Raw genomic sequence first — 16,695 nt, 5'->3', positions numbered from 1 at the left:
TCTATTATTATTATTTCCAACCACTTTCCATTAATGTTTGAGTCTAATGACCCTGACACTGTTTGTTTTCATTTTAGCAAACATGGAGAGATTAATGATGGTGCGGCCGCAGCTCCATACATTTGCTAATTAAAATGCACGATTGCCGTGACATAATTGCTTATCTACTTCTCAACTTCCTTTTTTTCTTTCCTTCCTTCTTCTTTCCTCCCACCGGTTCTTCCTTCCTTCCTTTCTACCTTTCATCCTTCTTTCCTATCTTCTTTCTTTCCTTACTCAATTTCTTCCCTCCTTCCTACCTTCCGTCCTTTCTCCTTTCCTTCCTTCCTTCCTTCATTTTTTTTCCTTCCCTCCTTCTTTCCTTCCTTCCTTCCTTCCTTCCTTCCTTTCATCCCTGATTCTTCCCGCTAGTTTTCTGGGGAGGTGCCAGAGAACAAGGTGAATGTGGTAGTGACCAACCTGACGGTGGTGGACCGGGACCAGCCCCACAGTCCTAACTGGAACGCTGTGTACCGCATCGTCAGCGGCGACCCCATGGGCCACTTCACCATCCGCACCAACCCCATCACCAACGAGGGGATGCTGACGGTGGTCAAGGTGAGAGGCGGCGCTCCTCTTTAGCAAAACCTCGGCATCGTTCTGTCACCCCGCTGTCCAGTTAAAAGATAAGTCTGTTTGATCTAAAAAATGGGTAGCGACCGGAAGGCAGCAGTAGCAACTGGGTGGACAGGATGTTGCCTGGATGGCTGTTTTTTTGTTGTTGTTTTTTGGTATTTTTGGTTTTGCTTCCTCACCAGTAATTCTGTTTTCCACAGTACCTTTCTTCTCTTAAAAAAGAAAAAGAAAAAAAAAATCAAAAACCACTTATTACTTATCACTAATTTAGCTAATGGTAAAATCTCATTCCTAATTTGTGCTTGACAGTCTCCAGCATTTTTTGTGCATATTTTACTTTGCATTGTTCTGCATCCTAATAAAATGGAATAAGACAGCGTAGTTCAACGTGGAAAGGAGAGGAATTGAAGGTGAAACCGCAACGTGTGTGTGTGTGTGTGTGTGTGTGTGTGTGTGTGTGTGTGTGTGTGTGTGTGAATGGGAGGAAGACAAGTGGAAGGCAGGAAGGCGTAGTAGAGATGAAGAAGGTGAAGGGTTTCAAGTACCGAGGGTCAACAGTCCAGAGCGACGGAGAGTGTGGAGAAGAGGCGAGGAAGTGCGAGCAGGGGGGGAGAACTGTTTCAGCTGTGATGTTTGATAGAGGAGGGTCAGCAAGATGGAGAGGAGAGGTGGAGAAAGAGAGAGAGAGGGAGAGAGAGAGAGAGTCACCAACACTGAGGGAAAAGACAGCTGGCAGAGTTGGAGGTTGCAAAGGTCAAGATGTCGGCAGTGACCAGGATGGACTGGATCAGTGATGATGTTTTGGAGATGAAGCAGAGTGACATGGTTTGGACGTGTCTGGAGAAGGAACAGAGAACATCTGGATGGAAGGACGCTGAGGTTGGACCAGGCAGGCAGGAAGGAGATTTACGGATGTAGTGGAAGAGGAGGTGGAGTCAGCTGGAGTGAGAGAAGAAGGATGCAGAGGATTCCAGGGTCAGATGGAGGCTGATGATTGGCTGAACCAGCCAAGGGGACGTTCTTAGAGCAGTGTCCGGTTTCATTCCCAAGAAGTTTCCCGTTCCCACAAACAAACAAAAAACACACAAGAAATAGGACTGGGCCTCCACCTGCTGCGCTCCAGATGGGACCTGCTCTGAAGAGCCAGATGTTGGTGACTGGTCTCACATGGTCCTCCCCGAAAATTTAGCAGCGACTCTTCTCCTTCTTCCGTTTTTTTTACTAATCTCCCTCTCTTCCTCCCTCCCCCCCCCCCACCTCCTCCTCTTTGGCTCCAGCCGGTGGATTTCGAGATGAACCGCGCCTTCATGCTGACCGTGGTGGTGTCCAACCAGGCCCACCTGGCCAGCGGCATCCAGTCCTCGCTGCAGTCCACGGCGGGCGTCACCATCTCGGTGCAGGACGTCAACGAGCCGCCCGTCTTCCCCGTCAACCCCAAGATGATCCGCTTCGAGGAAGGAGTGCCGGCGGGGACCACGCTCACCGTCTTCGCCGCCCAGGACCCCGACCATTTCATCCACCAGATCGTCAGGTACCAAAAGCGCATGGCCATTAAAAATAGGTTGATTTATTTGCTAAACATGCAGTAGTAGGGGGTTTTCAAGTTCATTAGCTGCGTTTCCATTACAGTTTTTGTTTTCAAATTAAAAGCGATATTTCTAAAATTTCGACAAAGTGCAACTGCGATTTGCAGGTGTTTCCATTGAATGGTGTGAAGAGCATAAGCTGTAATTCTCATCAAATCTCATCCCGCGAGATTTGCTGTCAAGAACGGTTGTTATATTTTTCTCTCTGATTACTTCTGAAAAATATTCCGTCTCCTCCTCCGTCCAAACATAACGCGGCATTTTCAAAAAAGCTGCGTTCTGACAAACACAGAGTCCCAGAACTGACCGTGATGTGGACTGCATGTCTTGATTCATTAAACTTTTCCCTTTTGTGTTTGTTTGTTTTGGGGTTTTTTTGCCCGTGTTGATGGGAGCCGCTGGGCTTTTTGAGCTCATAAGCTTTTACCAAGCTTTTTTTCTCATCTTGAAAATGGAAGTTGAAAACTGTTGGAAAGAGAAAAAAGCTTGCATGGTAACCTTTGGCTTTCTTGATTAGCTGGGAAATGACGCTCACAAAGTTCAGTTAGCCTTGTGCATTTGTGTTTCCCACGCGGTGGGGAAAAAAAAGAAAAAGGTGTTGCCTGTTATTTATATGCTGTTATTTTGTATGGTTAATTAGCTCCTTCCCGTTAACACAGACAGAATCAGACGACGCTAATGAAGGTGATATGCAAAATAATGACAAAGGATGAGCAGATGAATTAAAGCAGGTCGTCTCAACCAGTCGCACTCGCGTCAGCCGTGGCTTTGAGAATCGCACTAATTGTTTTCAACACAAAGCTATTTGTTCTATAAGGTCTTTTGTTGCGATCTGTCAAAGCCGCGCAGCCGTGCACAGCTTCCATCACCAGAAGTTATTATTCATTTCTGTTCAGTCTTTTTTACATACAGTCTGTTATTCAGTCGGCTTCATCGCTGCGGGTTTTTATCAATTCCCAGGAATTAGTTCAAAAACCCGACTGCACTCTGGAAATATTTCACGCCCCAGTTTCACTGCCCTGTGATTGGACAGTGAGGGGACCGTCCTCGCTCTCTGCCCTGCTTCGGCCTCCCCATCATTAGCGCCACGACACCTCAAACACACACACACATACACACATGCGGCAGGGCAGCGTCCAGGCATCGACCCGGCCAGGTAGAAACTCCCGCATGGCCGCCGACGGTTCCTCTCCACACTCGCTTCCCCGGAGGCCACATTGATTTTTCTTAATGTCAGCCAGGTGGCCTCCTCCTCTCGCACCACCGCCGAGAAACATCTAACCGGTTTGTTAGCGGCCGAGGACGATGGAGGAGTATATAGACGCACACACGCACACCGTGGGTGTCTCTCTCTCTCGCCAACCAATCGCAGCGAGCCATCTGGTCCTCTGAGGGAAGTAACTCTGTCTCCTCTGGTCGCTCTGCTCCGGCTGACCCTGTCACTTTCTTCTCCATCAGCCATCAGTGGTCGTCTTTCCTTTTCCGTTGTTCTTTCTTTTTCCGTCTTCTTCTTCTTCTTCTTCCTCATCCTTCTCTCAAGCAGCCTGCCAGCTGACTGCTCGGCTCATGTTCAGTGGGCCTCGGCTCTGCACCTCGTATATCCCCTCTCCCCCCAAGGCACTGACCTCACTTTAAAAAATCCTCGCCACGGGACGCGGCATCGCGCACACAAATGCACAGCTTGGAAATAGAAGCCCTGCGTGAGAGCAGCCGATGAAAGCGGAGATTTTACCGCCTTTGTTTTCTTCACCGCGCTGCAGCAGCGAAGCAAACACTCGAGGGCGGATGGGGGTCCGAACGCATGATGGGAAGGAAAAGAGCGGCAACTACGATGGACGTGCCGGGCTGAGGCAGAATTAATACTACACATCCCATAATGCAACTCTGGAGTCTCTCTAACAGCGCTGAGCTCTTGATTGGAAAACTGAGGTTGAAGATTCTGTTTTTCAAAATTCTGTTTATCAAATTGAGCCCTTTTTTATTAAACTGATGGCACTGGAGCTCGTAAAGCCACATTATTTGCTCTTTTTCTGTCGAGAAAAGTCAGTGTTGGAGTCTGACAGAATTCTGTCATCATTAGTTTGTGGGGGGCAACTAAATTTGTGATCACAGCATCCCTGCTAATCTCAGCAGCTTTCATTTATATCTCATTAGAGTTTCTTCACTTCGTCCGTGTTTCCTCTGGAGCAGCTTGGAGAGCTGATTGGTTGTAGTATCTACTCAGATTTTAGGACAGATTTGAGAAACTAATGTCTGCTGGAGGTCGGCAAGATGGACGATCCAATCTGAGCCGTGCAGCTGCTGTGAAAGCTTCTTACAAAATGACTCCAACAATAAAAGATGCAGAATTTCTGAATCCTTCCGTGTTTCGCAGCTTTTTCTCAAAAATGAATGGACCATTTTTAATCTTGGCATCTAAAATGTGTCATTACGTCAACAATCACTGTAAATGTGAAAAATGTGAGATTCTGGATATCCACTGGCTTCTTGGTCCAATAGCAGTGAGCGATGACTGTGAGGTCATGATGGGCGCCGAGTCGCTTTTGTCGGCTATGAAGTTGTTGTTGTAGCCGCGGTGCTTTCGGTTGCCATGGAAAATGGAAAATGCAACTCATCGTAAAAACTCATCATAAAAGTGTCGGGGGTCCATACATGTCTTCTCATAGCAGACGGTGGACAGAGTAACTGTCGGAGGAAACTCTCTTTTCACTTTTCCTGGACTTTGAAAAGCAACAAATGAGACGTTTCTGTTGCTTTCCACAGCCTTTATCGATTAGCACTCCGGCCGCGGCTCGCTGCAAAGTCTCTCACTCTCGTCCTCTCATTAAGTCCTGGGTGCTTTTTCTCTTCTACCCCATACAAAAAGACAACTTTTCTTTGGGGGAAAGAAAAAAAGATGCAGGCTGGAGACAACAAGACAACTGCTGATTGGCTCAATTCACCCCCACCACCACTGGCCTGTGTTTTTACTCTGCGTTAACGGCGTCGCTTCAGTGATGCGAGAGCGGGTCATTTTCTTCTGGCAGAGCCCATGCACAACTTCCAATAAGAAGAAAAGCCGAAGAGAGCCGGAAAAGCTCTTTAACGAGTAACGAGCGACGGATAAGTCGTTAACAATTAGTGCCGCTCCGCCGCTGCTTCACTGGCCAGTCAGGAGCAGCAGAGACTCTGCGGAGGTGACGGGTGACTGAGGACGGATCAGAAAATGCATATTAATCGATGGCAACGTACGAGCCGACAGAGACAGACGCTAAAGATAGAAAGCAGGCAGACATGGGCGACGCGGACGGAGGCAGCGCTAGCTGATTAATTAGCATGGCGGTAATGATGCTGTCAACCTCCTCTTCCAGCCATAGGTTTATTTTGCACGCATCTACGTTCTCAAGCATCACAGAATCCTTCAGTGGCCGGGTGTGTTCCTGTGAGAGACAGAATCGAAGAAGTCGTTCACTGAGTTTGAAGATGAAGAACTTGTTGTTGCTACGGTTATGGGCCGTTTCTCCCAGCACACCTTGCAAATGGCCGTAACGCTGACCCTCACTCCCCTTTAACTTCTGAAGGTTTTTTTTTTTTTTTTTTACATGGATGCCGGCAAAGTTTCCAAAAAAGACGTGAAAATGTAAGTCAGCTAGAAGTTCATGGACATATTCTAGCTGGCGAGCCTCTGATCGTGTCTCAGCCAAAGTTGCAGCCGTTGACAGACTTTCCCTCTGATCTCCTCACCTCTTCCTCTCGCACTTCTCCTACCTCTCGTCCTCGGGGTGTTATGAAGTCGGCGGACCTGCCAGGGACACCACTCGACTTAATGAACCGTTTCTGAAGTTCGCCGCGCCACTCGGCCCGGTTAGCGCTCGTCACGCGGACTTAATGGAAGTCGCCGGGGGTTTAATTGCGTCCGTCAATTTCCGCACATGCACTTCGTCGCAGCGGCGTGGGCGTGAAGAATGCGGCAGCTGAGTTGTTGAGAGCGCCACGTGGCGTTCAGGTTCAGGTTCTCGTCTGTCATCGAGCTAACGAGCTGCCGTCCCCGCGAGAAACCCGACAAACGCAGCCCCGGAACGGTCGGAGTGCCGGAGGGTGGCAGCTTTTCCACAGAAAAGCAGGTCTGTGGAATCTGAGCCCTCTAATTCTCAGATTGCAGCTAATTTTATGATGTGATTACACCGCTAACAGCTCTGTTGTGTTTGAGTACCAGTGCACAATTACAGCTGGAGGCAGCTCAGCCAGTGTTTCCTGTTTCCAGATGGCCGGCCCAAACAAGTTTGAATGATTTTTATCTCAGAAGATGAGCATGTTGAGACACGTCCGTAAGCGTCGGAGGAGCAGGAGGAACCTGCAGTAGCAGCAGCAGCAGCAGCAAGAGCCCCACAGATTAGCCGATGGGCAGAAACACAAGCAGGGTCCTCGCTGAACGGGTTCTCCTCACGTCGACTCCCACCAGCAGGCAAAAACGACCTCCGGCGCAAACAAAAAAAAACCCCCGATGTTTTGCAGAACATATGTCCTCCTCTCTGCACGCTCGAAATAATTCAGCAGTGGTTGGCTAACGCGACTCGTTATGGGAATTGGATAATGGCCACTTAGGATCACAAATAAAAGATTCATAGCACCAGTAATGCGAGTAACAGTTGGCCGCTAACGTGTGAAATATGTTTCCCCCCTTTTTAATTACATTTCGGATTTATTGAAGGGCCTGCCGTCGTTATGTCTTTCAACATGTGTGTGTATGTATGTGTGTATGTGTGTGGGTGCAGATACTCCAAGCTGTCCGACCCAGCGAACTGGCTGAAGATCAACCGGACTAACGGTCAGATCACCACCATGGCCCTGCTGGACCGGGAGTCCATGTACGTGAAGAACAACGTGTATGAGGCCACGTTCCTGGCTTTCGACAATGGTAAGTCCGGTAAGTCACTGCGACCCCTGCCGTAGTTTTTTTTTTTTTTTTTTTTTTTTTTTATTTCATGTTGAAATAGCTTCGATGTCAGAATCTTTGCCCTCTGCTAGCTCAATCTCTTTGTCTTGGAAAGCGATCCGAGGCCGAGGACGAGGACCGGTGATAGATAATCAAACGTCTTGCCGCGGGGCCACCGATGGAAACGTCCCTCCCAACGCCGCCGGTGCCTTCTGAAATATTTCAGTTGCTGCCCGGTCGATTGCCAGAGCATTTGTTACTGACGTTCATGGTCCCCAGAGGACGAGTCCTAATGATCCCTGTGATGTTTTACTGTTGCTGAGACTCCTGCAGGGCACCACGATTTGTAGCAGCTTTGCAGAAGCTACAGAAAAAGAAGCAGTTTGATTTGCTTCCGTGTCCTCCTTTTAATAATTGCTAGTTCATAATTATGGTATGAATGAAGGCTTTATTATAGCTGTGTAATAGTTGTAATTACGGTTATAATTAGAGAGGTAACAGTAGTCAGTGAAATAAAGGTTCTCCTCTCTTGAGATACATGTTGCTTTATGTAAAGTAGAAAAGCTCATTACAAAAAAAACAGGATTTGTGAAGCATTGGGACGAATTTCATGTTGTAAGTTGTGTTTGTCAGATGCACTGAACATGCTATTATTACTTTGTCTTTTGTTGCAGAATGAGTGTTTTGCCTTATTTGTTTTGCCTTTGACCCCTTTCAGAAAGTTTGTGCCACAATACACACTTCTATGAAAGAAAAGCCCCGGTTGCACCGGTTGTGTTTTTATGTGCCGACCTGGCATCGGTCGGAATGGTATCCGTCAGGTGTTGGCGGAGTGTGAAAGAGAGTTGTGCGCGTGTAGGCGTGTGTAGGTGTTTTTCACGACTGCGAGGCGTCTCGCAGCCCCCGCGGCGGTCCGAACCTCGGCTCCCGGCGCCGGCTGCCTATTGATTGGGCCAGCCGGGTGTCAGCGCAGGGACATATTCCACTTTTGATTGAAATTCTCTTTACTTATTCTTCTCCGGCGGAGCGCGGCGAGCAACAAAGCACCCGGGCCAATCACATCTGACAAGACGGTCGATGGGGCCTGGGGGCACCGGGGGGCAGCAGACCTTTACATAGTTGATGCACCGAGTTACCATCAGAGGGGAAGTCGGCGGAGCCGCCGGGGTGCAGCCTGTCCACCGCGCTCTGCAGTGGATCAGGAATTCTGAGGAGCGAGCTGACAGCGTGTGCATGGCAGGGGGGCTGCGGGAGGTGGGAGGGGTTAGGGGCTGTCAGCCGGATATCAAGGCCACAACATATATCTGCAGTCTGTTTGCTCAGCCGAGCAGCGCTCACGCTCACTTATATACTTGTTTTCGTCAGGGGAGGGGCTGAGCGTTATGGGCGGTGTGGCGAGAGCAGACGATGGACGAGGAACCGACCAGTTGTAGGAACTGCCTCCCCCCAGCTGTTTTAAATGCCTTTATATTGTATTGTGGTCTATGGGAAAAAATGCTTTTTGGGCCCATGGGATTTTTTTTGCTGCAGTACCTTGAGTGGCCACTGAGGAAAATAGGCTCGCCGCCATATTGCCAGTCTGGAATTGAGCTCCTATAATAGGCAGCGTTTCCTACCGTACTCTACACCGCCTCTGGACACTAGTGGGAACTGCGCAACGTGTACGCAGCAACAAGCAGATGGCAGTCCATCCATGTCGCTGCAGCCAATCACACGTGCCGTCTCCTGGGAAGGCGGGGCTACACCCCTGGACGAGTGTCGGCAGGGACACTTAGATCGACGGCCTGTTTAGAGTTTCCCTCTCTCCGCATCATATGCGTGTCTGTGCAGGAAGCCGGAGAACCTGGAGAACCCTCGCAGACACACGAGGCAGAACATGCAAACTGTCTCTGAAGCCACAGTGTGAACCACAGCAGCCTCCTGTCATCTTTCCATCAGTATATTTATTCTAGTTTGACTTTAAAACTATCAATGAAAGGGTTAGGGTAGTCCCTTAATATCCATAAATCCCCCTTTTTTTTAATAATTCTAAAGAGCAATCTGTGTCTCTGGTCTGGTCTTTACTCTGTAGACTTGTTCCACTTTTCAGAAGGCGTCTGCTAAAACATGCAGATCTTTTTTTTTTTTTTCTTAAGACGGCTAATCACAGGAGGCGGGGGGAAAGGGGGAAATACTCCACACCAGTCTGGAGTGGATGGAAAATAAAGATCTGAAACTTGCTGGTGCAACGTGGGACCTTTAGCGCTTGTCAAACAGTCAGTGCGGCGTCCTCGATTGGGGCTCCTCTAATCGCCTTCGCTAAAAAATAAAACATAAAAAAAACATCCGCCTGCGGAAAGCGAAGGCCTTTTTTCTTTCTTTCTTTCTTTCTTTCTTTCTTTCTTTCATCCTGACGTGGGCGGGACATTTTTAAGCCCAGAAGCTAAAATATTTAAACTCAACCGGTTCCGACATCGCGGCAGCCGCCCTCGCTGGTTTTCACACTGCGCTCGCCTGAGACCAACGAGTGAGAGAAATAAAAAAAAGGGGGGGAAAAAAACCTTTCAAGCTCAGCCCGCCTGCAAAAAAAACCAAAGAAAAGAAAGAAAGGAAAACAACGAGGCACTTATTCCCAGCACCTGTGTCGAGGCGGCATCAAGAACAGCCTGGCAGACCGAACTCCTCTGACTCCTCCTCGGCTGCCTGAGCCACTCCGCTCATCCCAATCAAAGCACATTAGGTGCTTTTGCCCCTGATGCATTAAACATCACAAAAAAAGTGCTCCCCCCACTCCTCTCCCAAGTAGAAACCCTGATGGTTCTGTTCTGTTCTGTTCCGGCCTGACAGCGGTGAGAAAATCCCTGAATAAGTCATGATGAGCTGCTGTTGCTGGATGCAGACAGTAGTTGGCCCCGCTGGGCTTTTTGCAGAGTGCAGACAACAGTAATCTAGATGATGTGAGAGTGTTTCCTCGGCTCCGACGAGAGTCTCGCCTCGGCCTGCTCCGAGGGAAAAGCAGCAGCCGGTTCCAAACACAAAGGCTGTTGTAAAATGCATGGCTCCTTCTTTTTTTTCTTCTTTTTTCTTCCTCGTCCTCCTGCCTGGTTTTGTTTGGGTGGCCATCCGGCAGCACAGACGCACAACCGCCGAGCGGAGGTGGCGTCCTCGCCGCCGCCGCTCTCGGCTCGTCAGTAAACAAAAAACCCTTTGGTTCCTCCGAAGGAAAAAAAACTGCCGTCTGTCTGCCTGTCTGTCTGTCTGCCTGCCTGCCTGCCTGCCTGCACGCCTCGTTCTCTCCCTCCGCGGCTGGCAGCGGCCGAGGGAGACTCTAATTGAAACGGAGGGAATGTTTTGCCTCCTTCTGTTGCTCCTCTTGCCTCCGTCTCCGCTCATTTAATCTTCAACTCCGTTTTGTCGCTGCCGTCTCAGCCTTTTCATCTCTTCTCCTCTCTCTCTCTCTCTCTCCCTTTCTCTCTCACTCTCTCTCTCCCTCTCTCTCTTCCCCCACCAGGCTCGCCCCAGGCCAGTGGCACCGGGACCCTGCAGATCTACCTGATCGACGTCAACGACAACGCCCCGGTGCTTGTCCCCCGCGAAGCCCAGGTGTGCGAGCGGGCGCGGCCCAACTCCAGGGTCAACATCACGGCCTCGGACGCCGACGCCGACCCCAACGTGGGGCCCTTCGTCTTCGAGCTGCCGTCCTTCCCCGCCAGCGTCCGCCGCAACTGGACCGTCTCCAGGCTCAACGGTAAACAGCGGCTCCGCGGTCGCGGCAAACACTCGCAGAGCTTCCGTTTGCTTCGGGAATCCTCGGCTGACTTCACTCGTCAGCCTCAGCAGATGGGCTGCAAATGAAACTGCTGACGGCAGCAATCGGAGAGCGGCGGCGGCGGCAGCGGCGGCGGCGGTCCAAGTCGAACACAAAGCCTCTCTTTTCCCGCCGCTGACGCAGTGCGATCTGGTGGTTTGAGACGAATGAGACGCGATGGCCTCAGTGATCCGACACCTGAAATGAATCCAGGCAGGCAGACGTGATCAGATTTCGCACCTGGATTCCCGTCCTCATTGTACTGACGGATAGAAGTTTTTGGTTTTGTTTTTTTGTTGCTTGTTGTTTTTACGCCTCCCTGCTTACATACATCCATGTCAGAATCCTGGAGAACTGCAGCGCTTATTTGTGACATCCTGCAGTAGATGAGACAGGCTTTCCCCCGCGGAGCGCCGTCTTCTCTTGTTCCTCTTGTAAACACACGACAGGCGTGTTCTCCCGCGGCGCAAACTCCAGAAGTTGCTGCTGAGGTGGCAGAAGCGGCACAGTCGCTGCTCTCACTGAAGCTCACAGTGTCGTCTGCAAAGGTCACACAGTCCCGTGGAGATTCCTCGACCATCAGCCCGCCCGTTACTCAGAGCGACGAAGAAACTTCTCAGAGCTGATTGAGAAGTTTCACAGCTCATTTTCCCTGGTACCCAGGAACTTTGGTTCAGGATGAAGCAGGTTGAAGTCAGGTTTAGTGCAAGAGAAAGCAGGTACAGAAGATGAATGGATGGAAGTCAGGTTTTGTTGGGAAAAGGTGGCGCCGGGAAAATACGACTGGCTGCAGCTGAAAAATGCGCAAAATATCAGATTTTGTTCTTGAAAAAATGTCTGCAGCCGTTGGCCCCCCCCCGACTCCCACCTCCCACCCCATCAGGCCAGCACCTCTTGTTGGTGCCAGACCTTCACTGTTTGTATCTCTTCACTTTTACCAAATTTGCTGTTTTAGGTGAAGTTTGGAACATTTTTCAGGTCTAATATTGTGTTTCTCCCACTGTGGTCCCACAGTTCAGAAAGACATCCAAATCTTTTATGATTCCCACTTTCCCTGACGCCACTTCCTGTCTGTTTGAACCCTCCCTCCTCCCCCACAGGTGACTTCGCTCAGCTGAGGCTGAGGATCTCCTACCTGGAGGCCGGCGTCTACGAGATCCCCGTCATCGTGACAGACTCGGGGAACCCTCCGCTGTCCAACCGCTCCATGATCCGGATCAAGGTCTGCCCCTGCGACGACAACGGGGACTGCAGCGCCACTGGGGCCGTGGCCGCCGCCGGCCTGGGCACGGGCGCCATCATCGCCATCCTCATCTGCATCATCATACTGCTGAGTGAGTGACGGCACAACTGAGGCGTCCAGCACCGGCAACCAGACTTCCACGAGTCTTCTAATCGCGCGTGTGTGTGTGTGTGTGTGTGTTGCAGGCATGGTCTTGCTGTTTGTGGTGTGGATGAAGCGACGGGAGAAGGAGCGGCAGGCCAAGCCGCTGCTCATCGACCCCGAGGACGACGTCCGAGACAACATCCTGAAGTACGACGAGGAGGGAGGCGGAGAGGAGGACCAGGTACTGATCCAAGACTCTGCAAACATCTTCTGGGAATCGTCCCCCGGATCTATTAGTGAACGTGATCTGCTTGTCCGTTCGTTAACCGAAGGACGGAAAAAAAAGAGAATCCATGAGCTTTTTCGAACAATGAAACTTTATAAAATGTATTGATTTATTAAAAGGAACTTCAACTGTCCCTGAAGGCTCAGTGGCTTAGTTAGCCCTGTGTTTACAGCCTCCTGCTGAAATGCAGAGTTTTAGCTTCCTGCAAAAACTGATGGTTTGTTGGGGTTTTCACATGGCGGTTTGGTCAGTTCTCAGCACGAGGTGCCGGTGCCCCTTTGTGACATCACAATTGTTTGTCAGCTTCTGGCGCGCCACATCTCAATAGCGCATCAAGCACAAGCAGGACAGGGAATCGTGGTAGAGCGAATTATGCATGTTGTGCAACATTTTTTGAAGTTTATATCATCAAACTTTGTGGAGAACAAAAACTGACAAAGAAAAATGAAGTAAAAAGAATTTTGATTGCCTCGTGCATGTAGTCATCCACTGAGGATAAAAGGCAGCTGTAGGCGGTCCACTTGAAAAGAATTCCAATAAGCCGGCCAGCGATGCATCTTTCCTTGCTAACAAAACAATTTTCAAGGCTCATTCTGCCTTCCGAGCAAGAACCCAGTCTCGCGGTGCCACTCGACCTTCCTCCGCTCCAAAAAAAAACCCCTTACAGGAGATTGGAGTCGTACGTCTTCATCTCCTCTAGTCTAATAATATTTTACTGAATAAACGGGGGGGAAAAAACCTTCGGAGAGACTTCAGCAGCGCTTCTGCTTCTTCCTGCTAGTCGATGATGCTTCACACCCGCCGGCGGCCTGTTGACTGATGTTAACCAGCAGCGGGGGGGGGGGGGTGCGCTCTCGCACACGCTCACCTGCGAGAGGAGGGGCGGAGTTTAGCGGCCGGATGAAAGTCCTTTTAGCTACAAATGACGCATTTTCCACTAGCATTCATTCGGACTAATTAGCTAGCAGATGTTTTTCTAGCAGGCGGAAGGTGGAAATTAATTGGCCACACGATGATCATGCAATTAAAAAAAAAAATAGTGTTTGATTGAGATAATAAAACAACCTGAAGTTCCAGTTCCAGTCGAGCCAGTGACAGGATCACAGTTCATTCCAGGCACTTTCTGGTGGGTTTTCTTTCTTCCTCCCCTTCTTTTTCTTTTTTTATTGCTAATAGTTTCAGATGTTGCTGGCCTTGTTCCTGCCATCACAACGCTGCGAATTGTGGGTAATTCCCTCAAGCTAAGACCGCAGCGCAGAGGATTTTTGTACAAAGGGGGCTCGTGCCTCTGGTTAGACAGTGCAGATCTGTAGCAGGGCCGGAGCAGCGGGGCTCACACCTGAGCCCTCCAACAGCTCGACAGGAATGCACATCAAAGTCCGCCGGCGTGCATCACAGGTCTGCGTCAGCGTGCGCGCGCGTGTGTGTGTGTGTGTGTACGTGCGTGCACGTGTGTGTAGACTTTGAAAAAACAGAGCTTGATCCAAAAAAACAATGGGCGCCCCGCGTTTATGCTTTTTGTATCCAAGGCAACACCGAATGTGGAGCCAAACTCCCAGAGTGCACCTGCCGCTGTGTCCGTGCAGAGGAAATGGTTGGCCCATCACGCTGCGCTTGTTTGTTTTCATTTCTCTGGAGGGCTTCGCAAATGTTTTGTCTCTTCGCCAGGACAGAATGTGGCCAAATTATGCCGGAAATGACAACAACAACAACAAAAAAAAGACATTAAGCCCTCAGTCAGGCGAAAGACTTTGGATTCATCTCCATTTGTCTGGTAAAGATCCTGTTGAAAGGTGATTAGCACATTTTTAGCTCTATTCTGTGCGATCCGCACCAACTGGACAGGAAGTCGCTTAAAGAAAAATTTGAAAATCCGGTTAATTTTCAAAATGAAAGCAATTTTCAAAATAAAATACAGCAAATGACAAATTCAATCATATTTGTGTACATTATATTTGCCAGTGTCTTGTATCAGAGTGTGAGAGAGATGAAACACACACACACACACACACACACACACAAATGGGAGTAAACAGCAGCTGAGCAGAAGCCATAGAAGCGGTAGAAAGAGTGACAGTTGGAAACAGGAAGGTGATGAGGTTCTGTCCTCCATCCAGGACTACGACCTGAGCCAGCTGCAGCAGCCCGAGTCCCTGGACCACATCATCAACAAGCCCAGTGGCGTGCGCAGAGTGGATGAGAGGCCCGTCATCGCCGAGTCGCAGTACCCCGTCAGGCCCAGCCTGCCCCACCCCGGAGACATCGGAGACTTCATCAACGACGTGAGTGCCGAGAGGCAAAATTCCCTTCTGGTCTGAAGTGCCAAACTAAAGTTCCGGACCAGCGGGAATCTAAATGAAAGAGTCGCAATGAAGAGCGCCTCAGAGTAACATTCATTCATTCACATTCATTGGATCAGACAGATCGTTATTTTCCCTCGAGAGGGAGATTAGATTCTCCGTCGAGGACATGAAATCAACGGAACATGTACGAGACAATTACAAGTGAATGGGGAATGAAATTAGCGAGCTTATATCGAGCCTGATTTCATTAAAGAATGACAACAGATAAATAAGAAAGTGCAAGCTGATAAAGCGCTGCGGCTGAGTTTAGATTTTGGAGTCCGTTCATCACGTTTATAACAGTGAGAAACCCACACGTGAGCTTTTTGCTTTTTGCTCGTCCCGTGAGATTTGACGAGAATTACATTTGCTTTTGTTTGTTTACGTTTGTTTGCTGCCAAGAATGTTTGTTACATTTTTCTCTATGATTACCTGTCAAAAATATTCCGTCTCCTCCTCCGTCCAAACTTAACGCCCCATTTTCACTTGAAGTGAGCTGGTCACGTCCACTGACGTGTTTCCATGACGCTTTTGTGATCTACCTCTTATATGGATACGTCTGAAAAACCACCTCACTAGGTTTTTTGAAGTTTAGGTGTTTCCATTACCAGTTTTTATTGCAATATTTATGTTTTGTGCAGTTCTTGGGGTCATGGAGACGCAGCTACAGTGATGGAAAAAATTATCCAAATTATCAGATGACATCACGCTGGGAGCTTTTTTTTTTATCAACCTTCAGACGTGTGACCACCATCTGGTTGCGAGAGGCAAAACCACAGTCATAAAATACAGGAATAGCCGATAATTAATGAGGAAACTCTCCCTCCGTTCCGTCTCCAGGGTCTGAGGGCAGCGGACAACGACCCCACGGCTCCGCCCTACGACTCGCTGCTGGTGTTCGACTACGAGGGCAGCGGCTCGACCGCCGGCTCCGTCAGCTCGCTCAACTCCATCAGCTCAGGCGACCAGGACTACGACTACCTCAACGACTGGGGCCCGCGCTTCAAGAAGCTGGCCGACCTCTACGGCGGAGGGGACGACGACTGAGGGTTGGGGAGAGGGGAGGGGTGGGGTGGGGAGGGAAGAGGAGGGGCGGGGTCCAGGGTCGGGGTCAGAGGTCAACGGGGCGGACGGAAGACGCCCCCTCACAACAAAACAAAACACACGCGGAAAACACACAGGAAAAAAGAGAAGAAACGCAAGGAGCGGGGGAGGGGGGTGCAGGCTCCAGCGGCCAGACGCCTGTGAGGAAGTGACTCACGGCGACCAGAGCCTGCCGCACATCCGGTGCAATGCAACTGTATTCTGGCTTTATACTTTTCAGTGGCAAGTTTATAGTGTGATGTTTTTTTCCTTCTTTTTTTTAAAAGAGAAAAGTTTTTCTTTTCAAATCTTTTTCTTTCTTTTTCCTTCTTTACTTTTTTTGGTTGGTTGTTCTCTCACCGCGCTGGACCCAGGCGACTGGGGACGAATCAAGGCGGTCGTGAGGGACACGAGTCGTGAATTTTGTGCTTTAATCGATTGTTCAAACAAAGAAGAAGAAGAAGAAGAAGAAACTACGAAGTAAAAAAAGGACGACAACGACAACAACACATCTCTCTTGCTTTAGTCTCACACTGAGGAGAATGTTTTCTTGTGTTTGCGGGGGGGGTGGGGGGGGGGGGGGGGAGAAGGCGCTCTCTGACTCTCCCCCTCTTTCACTCTGTCAACTTGAATTTCCTTAGAAGAGAAGCACTGTCATTTTTATAAAGTGCCTTTTGTGGTGTGTTTTTTGTATCAGACTCCTGCTATCTCAGGATCGGTTGCCATTCGTGCAGTGAAGTGGAGGCACGTCTCC

General features: G+C 49.6%; 1 protein-coding gene across 2 annotated transcripts in view; it reads left to right on the top strand.

Moving 5' to 3' along the window:
• LOC142880463 (cadherin-4-like) overlaps positions 1–15,923 on the top strand; it is a 115,762-nt gene extending 99,839 nt beyond the window's left edge. Inside the window, exons 8-15 of one of the 2 annotated variants that reach the window (XM_076014411.1) lie at positions 412–597; positions 1,893–2,146; positions 6,956–7,098; positions 10,607–10,843; positions 12,004–12,237; positions 12,332–12,471; positions 14,634–14,798; positions 15,699–15,923. In XM_076014411.1, the coding sequence (XP_075870526.1) occupies positions 412–597; positions 1,893–2,146; positions 6,956–7,098; positions 10,607–10,843; positions 12,004–12,237; positions 12,332–12,471; positions 14,634–14,798; positions 15,699–15,905 (1,566 nt within the window). In that variant the 3' untranslated portion in view covers positions 15,906–15,923. Of the gene's footprint in view, positions 1–411; positions 598–1,892; positions 2,147–6,955; positions 7,108–10,606; positions 10,844–12,003; positions 12,238–12,331; positions 12,472–14,633; positions 14,799–15,698 lie in introns of both variants that reach the window. The other variant, XM_076014410.1, reaches the window with a different exon arrangement.
• The last annotated feature ends 772 nt before the right edge of the window (positions 15,924–16,695 follow it).

The sequence above is a fragment of the Nelusetta ayraudi genome, unplaced genomic scaffold (assembly GCF_046127955.1).
Source record: "Nelusetta ayraudi isolate G7.1 ecotype Tasmania unplaced genomic scaffold, CSIRO-AGI_Nayr_v1 ptg000168l, whole genome shotgun sequence".
In the NCBI taxonomy this organism is placed as follows: Eukaryota; Metazoa; Chordata; class Actinopteri; order Tetraodontiformes; family Monacanthidae; genus Nelusetta; species Nelusetta ayraudi.
This window is presented reverse-complemented; position numbering and strand designations above follow the sequence as displayed.